Below are 17,589 nucleotides of genomic sequence, written 5' to 3' on the forward strand. Positions count from 1 at the left end.
CCCGGACCTTCTAGACTTGTCCATCTGCCCTCCAATTCGACTTCCACTCAGAGAGAACCTACTCTCACAGAAGGGAGGTCAGGTTCTCCATCCAGACATCAAAACCCTCAACCTTCACGCTTGGCTTCTGAAAGGTTGAGGTACAAGGATTGGGACCTCCCTGATGATGTTATGGAGGTGTTGCTTTCCGCAAGGAGGCCAGCAACAAAGTCTTTATACCGCTGCCGTTGGAACAGATTTTGCAGCTGGTATAGAGAACAGAATATCGACCCTTTTTCATGTGGTACACCAATGGTTTTGTCCTTCCTTCTATATTTGGCGAATTCAGGCCTTCAAGTTGCCACCATTAAGGGCTATCTCGCAGCGCTATCCATCTTTAAGCGCACTGCGGAAGAACCATCCTATTTCAAGTTACCCTTGGTAATACAGTTTCTAAAGGGGTTAATCAATGTTTATCCCCCAAGACCATTCTAAGTTTCCCTATGGGATTTAAACTTAGTACTAACTTTCCTGATGGGCACACCTTTCGAACCACTCCATTCTTGTTCGTTAAGATTCCTTACCCTTAAAACTGTTTTATTAATATCACTTACATCTGCTAGAAGGGTGAGCCAATTACAAGCTCTTTCTTGTAAACCCCCTCACACAATATTTCACAAAGACAAAGTTGTCCTGCAAGTGAAGCCTAATTTCCTCCCAAAGGTGGTTTCTGAATTCCATATCACTCAGAAGATTACCCTACCATCTTTCTATCCTCCTCCTCATCCGGAGAAAGAGGAAGAGAGGTTACACAGGCTAGACCCTAGAAGGGCTTTACGTTTTTACATCAGTAGACTAGCCAGGATAAGACAGGCAGACCAGCTGTTTGTAGGTTACACAGGTCACAAGCTGGGGTTACCAATAACTAAGCAGACCATTTCCAGATGGATCATTCTAGCCATTCTGGAATGTTATAAACTGGCAGGAAAAGAGCCCCCTCAAAACCTTAGGGCTCATTCGACCAGAGGTATTGCAGCTTCATCGGCCCTCAAAAGAGGTGTGCCGGTTAAAGACATCTGTGCGGCCGCTACATGGTCGTCTGTCCATACCTTTACACGATTTTACAATTTGGATTCCTCCTCCAATCAAGAGACTAGGTTTGGAAGGGCTGTACTGCATTCTATTCATCAATAGAAGACAGCGTGAAGTCAGTACTCCATCCTCCAATAATACAATACTGCTATGGGAGCCTATCTAAGATGAGGAATACGTCGGAGGACACAATCCCTTCGAAGAACAAGTTACTTCTTACCTTGTAATGTTCTTTCGACGGGATGTTCCTCCGACGTATTCCTCATCGACCCTCCCATCCATCCCCGCAGTTCTACTTCCCTTGTTGTTGCAGCTTACGCTCCTTCAGGGTGATTAGTCTAGTCCAGAAAGTATTATTGTGGGCTACAAAACGGAACTGAGCAACGGACGCTGCGCGCGGCCTTTATAGGCAGGATGACGTCGACGTCGATACGGCGGCTGTCGAGGGACATCGACTCGGAGGACGTCGACGCGCAGCGCCCTCTAGAGAAAATATTTTCCGAGGCCAGCAGAGCTGGAAGGAGATATCTAAGATGAGGAATACGTCGGAGGAGCATCCCGTCGAAAGAACGTTACAAGGTAAGAAGTAACTTGTTCTTCTCTTCAATAAAGGGTTATCAGACTCCCTGAAAGACACCCTTGCTACAGTCCCAATGATACCCACAGCCTTTTCAGAACTATTGGATTTGGTTCTCCAAATCGATTCCTGTCAGGCAGCAAGGAAGGGTGAAAAGAGAACGGCTCCTCCGGTTGCCCTTTCCGTTCCTGTTTCTGCTTTTGGATCCACGGAGCCTATGCAGATAGGGGCAGTTAGAGCCCCTTTATCGGCGGAAGTTAGGGAACACCAGAGAAAGAATGGTTTATGTTTCTACTGTGGAGGATCAGACCACCTGCTCCGGGAGTGCCCTAAAAAACCCACCAAGAAACAGGGAAACGCCAAAGCCCGGTGACTGAAGGGATCCAGATGCCGGGTGGTTCTTCAATAGATCCCACATTGTATAGCCCTTATTGTCTGTCTGTATCCCTTTTGGCTCCCTGTTTTGAGAAACATGAAGTAATGGTGGTCTTGGAATCAGGAGCCACGTGGAATTACGTGGATGTTTCTTTTGCCCAGGAAATTGGGTCTTCCGATTGTCCCAAAGACATGTCCTGAAATGGTGAACACAGTTGATGGCTCTTCCCTAGTCTCTGGCCTTGTGACGGAATGTACAACTGACCTTGTCATGACCACGGACTGTGGTCATCAAGAAAGTATATCTTTCAACCTCATTGCCGCACCACAGTTCAAGTTCATTCTGGGTTTACCATGGTTGAAGTTGCATAATCCATCTGTGGATTGGCATTCGGGGGAAGTTTGTTTTCTCTCGGCTTATTGTGAAAACAAGTGTCTGACGACCCGTTCAGAAACCACTAGTCCAAGCCATGCTCTCATTGAGACCGCCCATACTGTGGGTGCTGTCATTAACACTACGCTTCCTATGGTATATAAGGAGTATCGGGATGTGTTCGACGCCCGCGGGGCGGAGGTGCTTCCACCACATTGACCTTATGATTGCCCCATTGAGCTGGTCCCAGGAGCAAAGATCCCGTCTGGGCATATTTATTCACTGACCCCAAAGGAAGACTTGATCTTGAAGGATTATATTGAGAAATCCTTGAACACTGGCTTTATACGTCCTTCACGTTCACCTGCTGCCTCCCCCGTGTTCTTTGTCCCTAAGAAAGAGGGGGACCTTTGTCCGTGCATCGACTATCGTGCACTGAATGCAGTCACAATCAGAAATCAATACCCTATTCCTTTGATTTCGGTCTTGTTGGACCAATTGGGTTCGGCGAAGGTGTTCATGAAATTGGATTTAAGGGGGGGCACACAAGTTAGTACGAATACGCGAGGGCGATGAGTGGAAGACTGCCTTCAAAACTAAGTATGGCCTTTTTGAGTACTGCGTTATGCCTTTTCGGCTTGTGCAACACTCCAGTGACTTTCCAATATTTCATCAATGAAGTGTTTCATGACATGTTGGACCAATATGTCGTCGTTTACCTAGACGACATTCTGATCTACTCCCCTTCAGTTGACATTCATGTCGCCCATGTGTGTAACGTGCTACAACGATTAAGAGAAAACCACCTGTATGCCAAATTAGACAAATGCATGTTCCATATAACTGAGGTGGAGTTCCTAGGCTATAATATCACTAGTCAAGGTGTGCAGATGAGCCGGTCCAAGGTAGCTGCTATACTGGATTGGCCTTGTCCCAACACCTTGAAGGCCTTGCAGTCCTTTCTAGGTTTTGGCAACTTTTACCGGCATTTTATCCAAGACTTCTCTGCCATCGCCTCTCCACTTACTGAACTAACCAGCACCAAATGCTTATTTAAGTGGAATAAGGAGGAAAAACAGGCTTTTGAGACCTTAAAGTCTGCTTTGACCTCCGCTCCCGTGCTTCAACATCCAGACCCAGCCTTACCTTTTGTCGTTGAAGCAGATGCATCTGACATAGCATTAGGAGCCATCTTGTCACAGCATTGCCCAGAGACCAATAACCTGCATCCAGTTGCATACCACTCAAGAAAACTTACCCTGTATGAAAGGAACTATACGATCACTGAACGCAAGCTATTGGCTGTTAGAGATGCCTTCATGGTATGGAGACACCATCTGTTGGGGTCCCCTGAACCGGTCCAAGTGTTCACTGATCACAGGAACCTCCTGGCACTCCAATCCGTGAAATGTACCACTGCACGCCACACCAGGTGGCATGAATTATTTGCTATGTTCAACTTTACCATCACCTATCGCCATGGGTCTTTGAACTCCAAGGCGCATGCCCTTTGCCGTCTCCATGGTGTTCCTGAACCTTCTAATCTCCAGGGCACCCTTGTGCTACCTAACCAAGTGGTATGTGGGTGCACTTTACGTCCCTCTCTAAAGGTTTTGATCCAGAATTGGGTGAGAACCACTCCTTCTGAGATAGCTAGACTTGGGTTGGAGATCATCCATTTGTTGCCCTATAAACAGGGTAAAATCTATATTCCTGGCTCGGACACAAGGCGTACAGCTATGCAATGGTGCCACGATTCGGCGGTAGCTGCGCATCCGGGTATCTGGAAGACTATAGACCTTTTGAGACGGTGGTGCTGGTGACCCTCCATGAACCATGACATAAAGGAATACGTAGCAGCTTGTGCCATTTGTGCCCAGTGTAAACATCAACATGGAAAACCTGTGGGCTTGCTACAACCCATGCCTATACCAGATAGCCCTTGGAAAATGATTTCTATGGACTTCGTTGTAGAGCTTCCATTGGTTAACGGATACGACAATATCTGGGTAGTCATAGACTATTTCACAAAAATGGCCCTGTTTGTACCTTGTCATGGTATTCCTACCGCTCCCGTGTTAGCGGATCTGTTCCTAAAGAATGTGTTCAAAAGTTTTGGTCTGCCTTCCACTATTGTCACTGATCGGGGACCGCAGTTCACTTCTTGCTTTTGGAGGGCGTTAACAACGACGCTGGGTGTAGATGGTAGATACTCAAGTGCATACCATCCCCAAACAGATGGGCAAACCGAAAGGCTGAATGCCACTATGGAGCAATATCTACATTGTCTTACCTTCCAATGTCAGGATACCTGGGTTTCTGTTCTACCACTGGCAGAGTTCGCCTACAACAACTCCCTTCACATGGCAACGCGTTTGTCCCCATTCTTTGCTCTGTATGGCCAGCATCCACGTTCATTGCCTGTTGTTGCTGAATTGCCATTACACAATCCGGCTGCCTTTGGCTGTCTTAGGAATCTATCAGAGACCCATGCCATTGTGAAAAGACAACTACTGCGGGCCCAGAAACAAATCAAGATATGTGCAGATGCGCACCGCACCACGGCCCCTGTGTGTAGCCCAGGCATGAAGGTTTGGCTATCCAAGAAGAACCTACGCCTACCTGGTCGACGGACCCTGTTACCTCGGTTCGTGGGTCCTTACAGTGTACTGCAGGTCATTCATTAATCCTGCTGCCGTCTGCCTGGCCCTTCCTTCAAAATGGAAGGTACATCCAGTGTTCCATGTATCACTAGTGAAACCATGTCATCCGTCGGCCAGGTTGCCTGCACTTCCTCCGCCTATTAAGGTGCAGGGTTTCGACGAATTTGAAGTGAGTGCGATCCTGGACACCAAAGTTCGAGGGGGCAGGCGTCTCTATTTGGTTGATTGGAAGGGCTATGGTCCTGAGGATCGTACCTGTGAACCTGCCGGGAACATCCATGCCCCGGTTCTTTTGTCACGTTTCTGGTCTACTCGGGGGGTGAGGCCCCTTTGAGGGAGGATACTGTCAAGTACGGGCGTACGAGCAATGTCAAAACACGTGTGCGTAGCCCTTTAAGCGTGCTGCAGCCAGGCGCCTGGAAGTTGGCATGGCAACGCTGGCGTCCTCTATATCCTTCCTACATTCGACGCCTAACAGCGCGCAGCGTTGTCACGTGACCTGTTCTTCTTAAGCACCACCCTCACTGTTGCCGGTGCTTCTGATTGTTAATTAGTGGCGTTACGAAAGCTTCGTACTCTGTTTACATTGTACCTTGTATCCCTGTTGCTGTACCTTTTCCCTCCCCAACCCTCCTGTTACCTTGAACTGTCTTGTTTCCTTGACCCGGACCGCTACCTGGAATCGTCTTTGGACCGCCTTTTGCTCTTGTTCATTGCCCGACTCGTGTTTGACCTCGGAATGCCTACGGACCTTCTTTCCCTACGTCCATTGAACTTTGCTGCTGTATGCACCTTCGGCTGCTTCCTGACTCTGTTTGTCTACTGTACCTCTTCCTCTTGACTCACCCGGGCTGCTTTTGGATTCGTGTTTGGATTGCGTGAACTCTTTGGGTTTCTTGGACTTTGGAATTTGGGACTTCCTTGCTTTGCTCAGTACACTGACTAGAGACTGCCAGTGTGTACTAAGGCGTCCTCGTGCCGTCGGGATAGGGTGCTGGTCTTCCTATTGGATTTTGGAATTTGGCCTTCTCGCTTCCTCCTATATGGCTGTCTGCCGTAGCTGAAAAAAGGAACAACATATGGTAAGCCATTAGTATCTTCATTGTGATAACTTGTGTGCTAAAGGGAGGAGGGGGCTATTATTTCAAGTTTTGAGGAACCAGGAATATAGCAGAGCGCCTGTAATGCTCTACCACATTTGACTGCCCTTTTGATTTTGGCTGGTCATTGGCTTTTGGTCTTGTCTAGAAGTGCGGTTGGCTTTACATTTCATGTTTTGTTAACCACTCACTTCGCTTGCAGGTCCAGCGCCTATCCTATACCGATTGTATCTCATCTGGCTTCGCCTGTACCTGCTCCTGCGGCACCTGTCGGCATCTGCAGTACCAGGGTCTCATATGGCATCCTTTCTTTCCTCTGATTGACTGTTCTGGTTGTCTATTTCTGAAGCCAGAGGGGTACATCAGGAGGAAGAATTCATCGGCTACACTACGTGGGCAACCGGCATCTGACACTGGGGTGGGTCCATTATGTGGGAGTGGGAGTAGGACCCCTGGACAGGGTTGCCTCAGCAACCCATGTAGCACTCTATCCTGATAGGCTGGAGGGTCTCCCGCCAAGAAGACCACTCCACTGTGTGAGTGACAGCTAGGCTGTTGAATGGGGCTCTTTTTGCATAAAAGCCGGGTCCTGAGGACTGGAAGAGCAAGACGTCGCCACTGGAACTAAGAAGCTGAAGAGGAGAGAAGCCAAAGACATCTGCAACGACTGAACCACCGGTGAAGCTCTGCTGCAGCGTCTCACCACTTTTCTCCACACGACGAGAGAAGATCTTCATCTGAAAGAGCCTTCTTCCCTTCAGCTGGTGGGGCCAACCAGTTTGCCAATCGCATTCCCGGACCTGCCTTAGTTGAATCACCAATACCCTGTACTCGGAGGCCGGATAGCCAGACAACAGTCCACCCGGACCGCGACTTAAAGGAGCGTACATTTTATTCATCGGGCAGCACCGCGGCTGGTTTCATCCCTGGGTAGTGCAGTAACTCAAACCTTCCTCCACGACGAGAGCCTCTCTTTCTCTGCCGCATCCCCCGAACTGCAGGAACTACCAGGAACAACCACCACCATAGGAGCCACTTCTTTATTCTAAAGGTACATTGTTCCGCCAGGCCGCCCTTTCTTCGTGGTAGAGCTAAAGGTGTTTTAAATCCTTTACCTACCTGTTGGGTTGGCCGCCCCTCTCTCTTAACCTTGTCTTTCACCTTCTGCATCCACCTTTTTCAAAATCGTTAACCAAAGACTTGACTGCAGCTACAAGAACATTTTGCTCCTGGGCCCTTGCCCTGTACCACGGACTCTGGCACAGGCCTACTGACTCTGGCTAAATTTGTTAGAACTGCCTTCTCTAGATTGATTCTCAACTTGAACTGTGTTGGTGCACCTACTTCTTATAACTTCCCTTTTCTCCCCTCTCTTCAACCTTGTGAAGTGCCATTTTGCTCAGTTTTCATTTAAGTATTTTCTATACTGATGTACTGCCTTGCTTAAACTGGTACACAAACTGATGGAGAGTGTTGCTAGGGTGTGTAAAAAGATATTTCTGTATAACTTGTGCTTTCCCTCCCTTGTGAGAAGTTGCTAGAGTGCCACTTGTGTTTGGTTTTGACTGTGACATTTTGCTCAGTTTTCACTCTTGCTCAAACTTGTCTACAATTTAACTAGGGAGCTTTGTATACTTTCTTTGACCGAATTTAACTTGCTTAAGAACTTTGATAGATGTGTTTTACTAGAAGTGTATAAAATAAATATATATATTCTTTTTACTACAAAGCTTTGGTCAGTGTTTCCTTGTTCCATCGTACTGAAGGCCTATTGTGTTAACCCTGAATACTGCTCATCTCCCTCTTGAGATAAGTCTGACTGCTCAGCCACAGCTACCAACTAAATCTTTGTGGTACAGACTGATGCCAAAGGGGATTTATTCCTCTCATCTGTAGTCTTAATCTTCTGTAGTGCTCCCTAAGGGAGCTGCACAGGATTCTGCCTAACACAGTGTGTATCAACTGTAGATTTGACTTCCTAGATGTCTGGAGGTCGCTTGTAGGTTGAGGTTCGAGAGTTCAAGTGCTAAAGGATATACGGGTCAAAGGCACCAGGCCTGCAGTCCCCGTTGTCCTGGCTGCGCTGAGGCTGGTTGTTCTTAGTTACAGAGTGGCGACAGTGGGTGTGCGCTGTACATGCGGAAAGACCTGTAGTTTTCTGGAGATTGGAGTTGAGGCCCCACGGGGGGTAGCTCAATCGTAATCAGGTCAAAGGCGGAGCACCCGCAGTCCCTGATTTTGGTAGTTGCTTTGTCAGGATAAAGGTTAAATGGCAGATGAAATGGCAGCGTTAGCGGTGCGACCTCTGATGACTTGATGTAGAGTGTGTGGGCAGCTAGGGCAGTGGAGGGGGGGCAGAAATACGTGCGCGAGGGATCAAAGCAAAAATAAAACAAAACATAACAATATAGAAAAATAAAGGTTTTTCGTGTTCAAGATTGGGGATTCAGTCTTACCGTATTGTCTGGCTCAAGAGGCAGGGGGTGACGAACACAGCAACCAGCAAAACAGCGAAAAACAGTATGCGCGCCCTTCACTGGCGCGGGCTTAACGCTGCAAGGGTGGACTTCCTCAGCTGATGTAGAACTCCTTCCTGAAGTGGGCGGAGCCGAGTTGGGGGCTCATTCTCTTAAAGTAGCAGACAGTGCTACCGAGGATGTCGTTCAGGCGGCTTATGCCGTACTCAATACAAGAGTATCGCTAATTGGAGGCGCAGGCCTAGAAATGTCAGGAGTCACAGTGTTGATAGGTATATTTCACACAAATCATGCGGGATGAAAAAGACCAGCGAAAACAGTACTTGCGCCCTTCACTGATAATAGATCACCATGGAGTAAAATGGAGGACTACTTACACTTGTGATTGATATTTAGAGCACTACATCCATGTAGGCGAGCAATCTCCTCAGTGCGAGGCCTGCTACACAGCGTTTAGAAGCCATAAGAGAATGGAACATGAGATTCTTCAGAAAAGTCCATGCTGAACAAGGACAGATTCCCTTCCTCTTACAATGGTTCTCCAGCACAAAATACGCTTAAAAAATACTACTTGTGTTGTGTATTTTGTGTATAAGTACATATTATTTTAAATTGATCACTGTTCTCACACAATTTCTTGGACATTTGAATTTTTTTATTTTTTATTGCTATTTGGTTAACAAGTAACCTTTAACAAAACATAGAAAATGATGTTAAAACCAAATTAGAAAATTACAGAATACATTTTTAAAAAGAATTAAGGCAAAATCTGAGCAGAAGCAAAATCAGAAACCAAGAACACATAAAATACTACAAAGTACAAAAATAAATCTGTCAAATCATAATTTCATTGCTTTTTCGCCCGCTTCAAAGACTGAATTGCCGTAACCATCCAATCATTGCGACCATAGGAATTCATAATGAGCTGCCACACTCTTTCAGTGGGAACATGAGCGTAGTATTGAAGGAGGTGACCAAAGTAAAACATGTGCCTCGCCTCCAAGGCAATATTATATGTCGCAGAGTCCCCACCTCTTCAAGCAGAGATCAAAATCGACACAGTCTTAATATTCTCTGAACTTTGTTCCTGGCACCCATAATTTCTTTAGTCTGAATCAAGTTTAGCTGCAGCCTCATTACCCTGGATTGCCAAAATCTAGCAGGCATTTGTTCAGGTAATGTCATGATGCCTACCCCCGGAGCACCAGGCCAGGCCCAGCACCCCCGGGAGCAGGCATCACACCCCCGGGTAAAAGCCCAGCGGCCCTTTATAGGGGCTCTTTGGACTCTGTCCTGGCGCCATTGGCGCCAGGCTCATGTTGGACATCAGTCCTGGTGCCATAGGCGCCAGGCTCATGAAGGGAAGTGTTTGGTGCACTTACCTGAAGCAGACCATGCTGCACACTCACCTGATGCAGACCATGCTGTATGAAGAACCAAGCCAAATGAGGCTTAGGAGGGACTATTTTTTCTGAAGGAACTATTTTGTTACTTGGGTGGGGCTGTGGAAGAATACTCACCTGGAACTTCTTCCAAGGCTATTTAAGCCACACCCGGACAGCCACACGTGCTTCACGTTGTTCTGCATCCCAGCAGCTGAACGCTCACCGTGTCTGCTCCTGCACCTGGACTCCAGCCACGCCCGCCTCAAACCTGGAACACCTGTAAGGGAATAAGAGAAGAGAAAGGTGAAAACCAAGAACTATTTCAACCTTCTTACCTGCATCCGGAATCTTCACGCCAGCATTCCTGAAGGAAGACTTCCATTTAAAAGCACCACGTTGCTCGCTGCAGCGCCGCGCTTCCCTCACCTGTTCCCGAGACGCCGCCCGGCTCCATCGCGGCTCTCAGTGCCGGTCGCCACATCTCTGCACCGCACCTAAGGAGAGAAGAAGAGACAAAAGGTGAGCAAGGGAACACAAGAGGAAAGCCGGATTTTTCAGCCATATTACTTACCGGCTATTCTTGGTGAGCCATTCCACATCTCGGGTCGGCGCCACATCTCTGGCAGGTACCGCACCCCGGCCCCTATGGGGAAAGGACAAAAGACATTACTGGGGAATTATAAAGACATTTAGAGGGGTCGTCCTCATCACTGACTCACCTGATTTTACCCCGGCAATTTAACCCTTCAACCATAGCCTTAGTTCTGCACCTGAAATAAAGGACAGAAAAAGACAACATAAAAGGAGGCTCACACTTGAACTTTTGCATCTTCATACTTACGGCGTATCGCTCAGTAAAGTCAAGTGGATTTGCCAGCGCCATTCTGAAAACCAGTGAAGTAACTGGACGAACGCGCGCCCCTGCACCAGAAGCAGGATGGAGAGTTCATCCTTCCAAACCATAAGGTGAGCTTAAACCGGGGGTTTTGGAGGAAGTCAGAGGAGAACGAAGGGGGAAAGGGGAGAGCAAGCACATTATTCAGCAGACCGTTAATCCCCTTTCTCATCTGCAGAAGGATACTCCTACGGGCCAGACAAGCAAGATTTGGGGGTCCTGTTCAATCGGTGGTCCGAATTCTGCACATCACGCTTGAAGAGGCCACAGCAACCCAGACCAGACCAGCGCCTCCGTGGGAGCCAGGTGAGCGTTACAGGTAATCAGGACAGGTTCCAACTGGTCTCTCATCATTCAGCAAGTCAGCATATAGATGTTGAAAAACCTTCCCCCAAAACAGGCACTCCAGCGCGCGTCACAGTCCAAAAGTGTAGGGAGACCCCAGTTCTCACCCCCATAGGTTATAGATGGCAAAACCTTCATCTTGTAAACTTTTTAACACTGGGGGCCCGGCAAATTGCCAAATTTCCTTTTCACTGCACACTTGTGTGGCTAGCATCAGCATTTTGGAATGCTGGTAAATTTGAAACTTTGATTTGTTCTGGATTCCGAACAGTCTGCACCCCAGATAACACAAATGAGAGACTTTTTCAAGGGGCATACTGCTGACATTCCAGCGGAAGGTCTTATATTTTAGTTCCATCCCTGGCCTGAAAGTAAGTATTTGGGATTTTTTTATGTTGAGGCTTCGATGATTTAGTTCTGCATATGCAACCAAAGCATCCAGCTTGTGCTTGTAGCTCTATATATTTCTTGGAAACGATGAATCAAATATTTCATCTACTTGGAACATTTGTACAGGCAAGTATAATATCATTCTCATACTCCTTCGCCGCTTGCCAATTCTTTAAAGTGGAGGATGCTTATTGAGATTAGATTGTATTGTAGAAAGCACCATTTTCATTGATAATGTAATTCTTGAGTAAATGTACAATTAACTTTTTTTGGTGAATTCATTATATGTATTTGAAGAATGTGTTCCTTCTTGTTTATACATTATTTGAATATGATATGTTTTTTTTTAGTTCAAATTGTGTGATTAACCTGTGCCCAGATAAGAGAGCAGTCCTTGAAGAGGCCTACAGAGTGTTAAAGGTAATACAAAAAGAGATTGTTTTAGTTTATTGGGTTATATGCAGTATTTAGGGTTGTGTAACTGGTAACCTATTGATATACTTTTTTTAAATGTTCGTGTTTGTCATACATGTTGGCCTACATTTCTGAAGGTGTCTTGGCAGAGCAAAACTGCATTTTTGAATAATGATCATCTTTGACCAAGCACAAACTTCATTGATAATTACAATTATGGGTCACAAATAGTATTTGCGAGTGGAAAGTATCATTGAGTCTCATAATTTCAGGGCATGGTTCTCATGATAATGAAGTAAAATAAAAGTGTGATGAAGTTAATCAGCCAGCATTATCACAGACTTTTTCCTGATGAGCATTACCTGAAAACTGGCACTAACCTGTCCCCAATCTGATGTGGTCTGGCAAATGGCTTGAGGGTGCTACACACAGTTCAAATAGTCTACCCACCCCTTTAGATTTTAACAGGCTTCAGCAACACCTCGCTTCTCAATAAGCTTTCTCAGCCTCTCATGGTTCTCAGTAGGCTTTCTTAGCAACCCCATAGGCTCCTCGTTAGACTTCCTTAGCCCCTTTTCAGGATTTCCAGTAGGAGCTTGAACTAAGTCCTCTTTTTCATTCAGAATCCAAAAGATATCAAGTACAGGTTCAATCTCTCTTCAGGATTCAATGGATGTGAGCTATTCTGGATTCAGTGTAGACTAGGTAAAACGTCAATGTCTCATTTAGTATTCACTGAACATTAGATAAAGGTTCATTCTTTCATTCCAGATTCAAAGGAGGCTAGATACAAGTTCAATCTCCCATTCCGGATTAAATTCGGTGGTGCCTAAACACAGGTTCAGCCTCCCATTCAGGATTCAGTAGGGACTAGATGCTGGTCAATTTACCTATTCATGTTTCAAGTAAGGCAGGGTTCAGTTTGGAACAGGAAATGTGTATTTGTCTGCCTCCAAAGATATTTTGTGATTTCTCTTGGTAGTTTGCTCTCGGCTTTGGTCCCATTCACATGACACTGAAAGCCCAGTTGATATGTCCATGGTCGGCCACACTGGACCTACTACTCTTGTGAATGCACTGGCTGCACTCTATTGTTTCTCATATTTGATATCCTGGCTTCTTTCACCAGAGCAATTTTTCCGTTACTCCTTTGGCATTCTATTGTGAACCACACTGGGGAATATCCCAGACCACCAGAAAACCACTGACTTGACACACTCCTGTGTGAAAATGTTACCAGAACAGCTGGGTCAACTGAGATAAATGTTGATTTGGGATTTGTTGTCGGTCGGTCATCGCGGACGATTTGTCACAATGTGCAAAATGTCCTTCCATATAAAGATGGTCCTGCCGAGCCACCTTCAATAGTGGCAGTCATGCAGTTCTCCGCCCCTTGTTTGTCTATTGACCAATTACGATTATCCATAACGTAGTCATCAGGAAATTACATGCAGTACTCCTGCATCCTGTCTTCTTTGCTCCATACTTATTGGATGTTACTTTTGGATCAGCATATACACCCAATGTATAGCCTGAACTTGGAGCTCATGCGCGCTGTGGAGCTCCTTCCCTTCATGACCCGCCCTCTTGCTTCGCTTGCCAGTCTATTCGACCATGTCAGCGAGCAGTACATTTATTCCTGCATCACCCCAAATATTTGTATTTTTGTATTACTTTTTCTTTTCCTTTAGCCTCCTGCCTGTCTGCCAAAACAAGTGATTTTCCTGTAGCTCTTATGACACAAATTTGTCTTCAGCAGATCCACCCAAATTGTGCCTGGAATGCCTAGCCTGGGATATTTGCCCACTGTAGGATGCTTTCAATCAGGTCGCTAAGGAAACATTTCAAGTGTTGGAAGTCAGTCTTTGGAAAGCCTCTACCCAAAAGCTCAGTTAGTAACAAAAATAAAAATACAGGTAAGTCAAAAACTATTTTCTCCCCAACCCCTTGGCCTGGGGACATTTTCGCACATGTCCCTGGCCTCAGGAGCGTTTTTCAGGACCTTCTACAGCTGGCCTCTGTGCTACTGCCTCCTGTGAGGCTCCCCCTTTTGAGGCTAACACCTGTCTTCAGCTCTCACCTCGCTTGACACTAAAGAAATTGCCACGTTAATGTCTCAAAACCCTCAGGCTTCTACAGGGGCTAACATTGTGAGTCTTTCTCTCTTGGTACCAGGGTATGTCCAGAGGTTCACCTAAAAGCTGATTGAATGGCCACCAGCACAGAGGCGTAGTAGCCAGGATTATCTAACAAGTGGGGTCTGAATCTAATGTAGTTGTGCCCACTGCAGTGGCGTTAACACATGTAAATGCCTATACAGCACTGCTGAGTGGGCATTTAAAGATTTTGGGTGGGCCTTGCCTGCTCAGGCCCTACTCTGTCTACGCCTCTATACCAGCAGGTACAGCACTGCTTCAGCAACATGAAGGTGCCTGCTAGAGACGCAAATATGTGTGGTGTGGAACATGTCTGGTAGAGAGCGCAGAAGCAGCAGCTCTGTTTCTAGATTACTGTCTTTGTGGAACCGAAAACTCAAAATCCATACACAGACTAGATCAGCGGAATCCCACGAATCTGCAGAGGAGTCTGATCATTCTTTTGCAGCAATTTCAAACAAAAATATTAGATCTTGAGTAGACTCCAGTTTTTCCATCCTTTAGCCTATGGGCTCCAGGGATGGGATCCTGTTCACCATGAGGGTGTAGTAGACCCTCTTCACCACTTGCAGGTTTCTCCCTCAATTTGGTACCCTTTCCACTCTGTAATACGACAAGTGGAGTCAGAGGCCTCCAAATCCCATGTTCATCATTGGTCGGAACCACAATCCTCTAAAGAGGATAGGGACTGCTTTTTCAATAAATTCCAAAAGCTTATGACATCACAAGCTATGAAGGGGTACTTTATGGCCTTATCAAAGAAATGTAGGCCACTGTGCCTGTCCAACCAAATCTGATGCCAGTTTCTATACCTTTGATTCCTAAGCACCCAATGGACCTTAATTTACTACCAAAGGGTCACGCTCTGGTTAAACCCCCCTACTCATCCTCCAAAAGACACTACACCAGCTTGCCTACACTGGCTCCATTAGCCCCTCAACCTGGAGATCCTTTCATAGCTTACAATTAAGATGTCCCAGATATTCAGGGATATGATAATCAGGAGGATGAGGGTGGGATGTTTTTTCCCTGACCGTGCTTTTCATTAGAGGCTGGAAGATCTCATGGAAATCATTGGTAAATCTTCCCAAAGTCCCTGCCCTGGTTGTTCACCTAAGTTCTGGCATTCACATCCAAAAGTACATTTTAGGGGATGTTACAGACTGGTGCCTACAGAAGAACTGTGCTTGGCATCGCTTCCACAGATCGAGTTATCGGTGGTGGTTGCTGCTATGTTTTGAAATAAACCTGCACTACCCATTTCTACCACCTAACCATTGAAAACACTGGGGACGAGCTGTTGTTGCGCTTATGCCTGCTCAATACAGGTGCTTTTCTAGCAGCTAGCAATCAAAAACGAATGAATGAGACTGCTGACATTGAGGCATATCTCTGTCCTCAGTGCCACCCTGCTTTCATGTCGGAACGAAGTAAGCCTACACAAATCGCAGCTGTCATGATGCAATCTACTGTTCATCATGAAGACTCTGTGCCTCATTTCAAGTTTGGCGGTACTTTGGTGGAAAATCTGCTGAATTACTGCCAAAATTGGTGACACTTACCCCCACTCGTTTGCATGGATTCACAACGGGATTCCAAATGGCGGTATGGCAGTGTTAGTCCCCAATTTTGGAAGCCATAAGACTCTATGGGGATTTTTCAGATTCTCGAGTGGTAATCGTGCTGCAGTAAATTCCCCAATAAAAGGCCAAACTCATAGTTTAGCGGTATGGTAAATACTGCAGTTATTCCGTTACCACCCAACAATTGGTGGTAATGGAAATGCCGCCACTTTTTTACCGCACCGGCAACATTGTAATGAGACCTTCCGTGTCCAGGGGGAAGTGTGTAGTAATAGATGCTGGAAGACAGGCTTGTATGGGAGCTGAAAAATGTTATGTAGATGTGCAGTAAACAATTATTGATTTTCCTTTCAGCCTAGAGTTGCTCTGCCCAATAGCAGATGAGGAACTCAAAGGAAAGGAACATCTATTCAGGTAGACAAGTTATTAGCGTTGCTAATTAAGCAGTCACAGAAGCACTTTCAGGAACCTCCAAGAATGGAAATATCCAGGTCCTTTCTGGATGATTTTGCGGTTTCTACGATAGGAAGCACAGAATGGAGGACTAGTTCTCCAGTTAGCAACTTAGGAGGCAACAGAGGACTCACCCTCAAGGTTTTGCAATCCATTCTTCCACCCCAGACACAAAATCTAAACCATAACGTGAGGGTCAGGGATCATATGACGCATGTCTTGATCTTCTCATTTGGAGCCCTCAAATGAGATTCCTTTGTTTTCCAATGAGGTCCACCGGTACCAGTACATTGGACCTCCGTACGAGTTTGGTGGTAAGAGGGTAATGCGGCGGTAACGGAATCACCGCCATCTTTACCACCCAACTCGTAATGAGGCCCATTGTCCTCCCATTACATCTAAATACAGCTCTATGAGTATTTATGAAAGTGATGACAGCAGCAGAGGCGTTGCTAGGGGGGGGCTGAGGGGGTTATAGCCCCTGGTCTTTTGGTTGTAGCCCGGGATAGAAGCTCAGTGGTTACAACCAAAAAGACTACCTAGCCCCCAGTCCTGACAGTCCCAAATTAGCCGTGCCCCAGATCTTTTCCAGACCTAGCAACACCCCCGGACAGCAGTGGCCTCTCACTTCAGACTGAGCCGTATTCATGTCTGTTTCTAACTGGACGACTGTCTCCTTGGGGGCCGCAGCACACAGGAAAGTATTGCCTCTCTGCAGGCTCTTGTGACTCTGGTGCACATGCTGGGGTTTTCTGTCAGTGTATAGAATGTCAACTAGTCCCCATTAAAAAGCGGGATTGCATTGGTTACATCTCAGATACCAAGTAAGCCAGGATCTTTTCAACTCAGCAGCAGCTCACAGACGCTAAGGAGGGGACACTGCCTTTTCTGCCCCAAGGTTTACACCAAAGTGTGATGGTTTCAAAGAATGCTTGATGGCTCTTCCAAAAGCACGTCTCTGTACGAGGTGAAGGCAGGTGCTCTTGTCTCATCCGTGGAACTAAAATTAACAGTTTCAAATGACAGTTCTTTCTGTTTTAGAGATAGTCAAGTAGGAGATGACTGGTGGCCTATCAAGCAGAACCTTCTGCCAGGCCTACCATTTTTGAACAATCCCAGTTTGAGTTAACCATAACAGCGGGCTCCTCCTCATTCGGGTTGCAGGACCGTTACTACATCCACAGTTTATGGAACCTACAGGACTCTCAGTTGTATATCAATGTGCTTCAGATGGAAGCAGTGTTGTTGGCCTTGACAGTTTTTATTCCACTAGCCAAGAACAAGTGCATCTTGATATTGACGGGCAATTTTACTGCAATATTCTATGTGAAC

The 17,589-nt window shown here is 46.3% G+C and overlaps 1 protein-coding gene across 1 annotated transcript in view; it reads left to right on the forward strand.

Annotated features, from left to right (window-relative positions):
- AS3MT (arsenite methyltransferase) overlaps positions 1–17,589 on the forward strand; it is a 1,233,739-nt gene that overhangs the window by 831,339 nt on the left and 384,811 nt on the right. The window contains exon 6 of the mRNA XM_069611692.1: positions 12,002–12,071. Within this exon, the coding sequence (XP_069467793.1) occupies positions 12,002–12,071 (70 nt within the window). The remainder of the gene's footprint in view (positions 1–12,001; positions 12,072–17,589) is intronic.

The sequence above is a fragment of the Ambystoma mexicanum genome, chromosome 8, assembly GCF_040938575.1.
Source record: "Ambystoma mexicanum isolate Mex_15411 chromosome 8, UKY_AmexF1_1, whole genome shotgun sequence".
NCBI classification, from domain to species: domain Eukaryota; kingdom Metazoa; phylum Chordata; class Amphibia; order Caudata; family Ambystomatidae; genus Ambystoma; species Ambystoma mexicanum.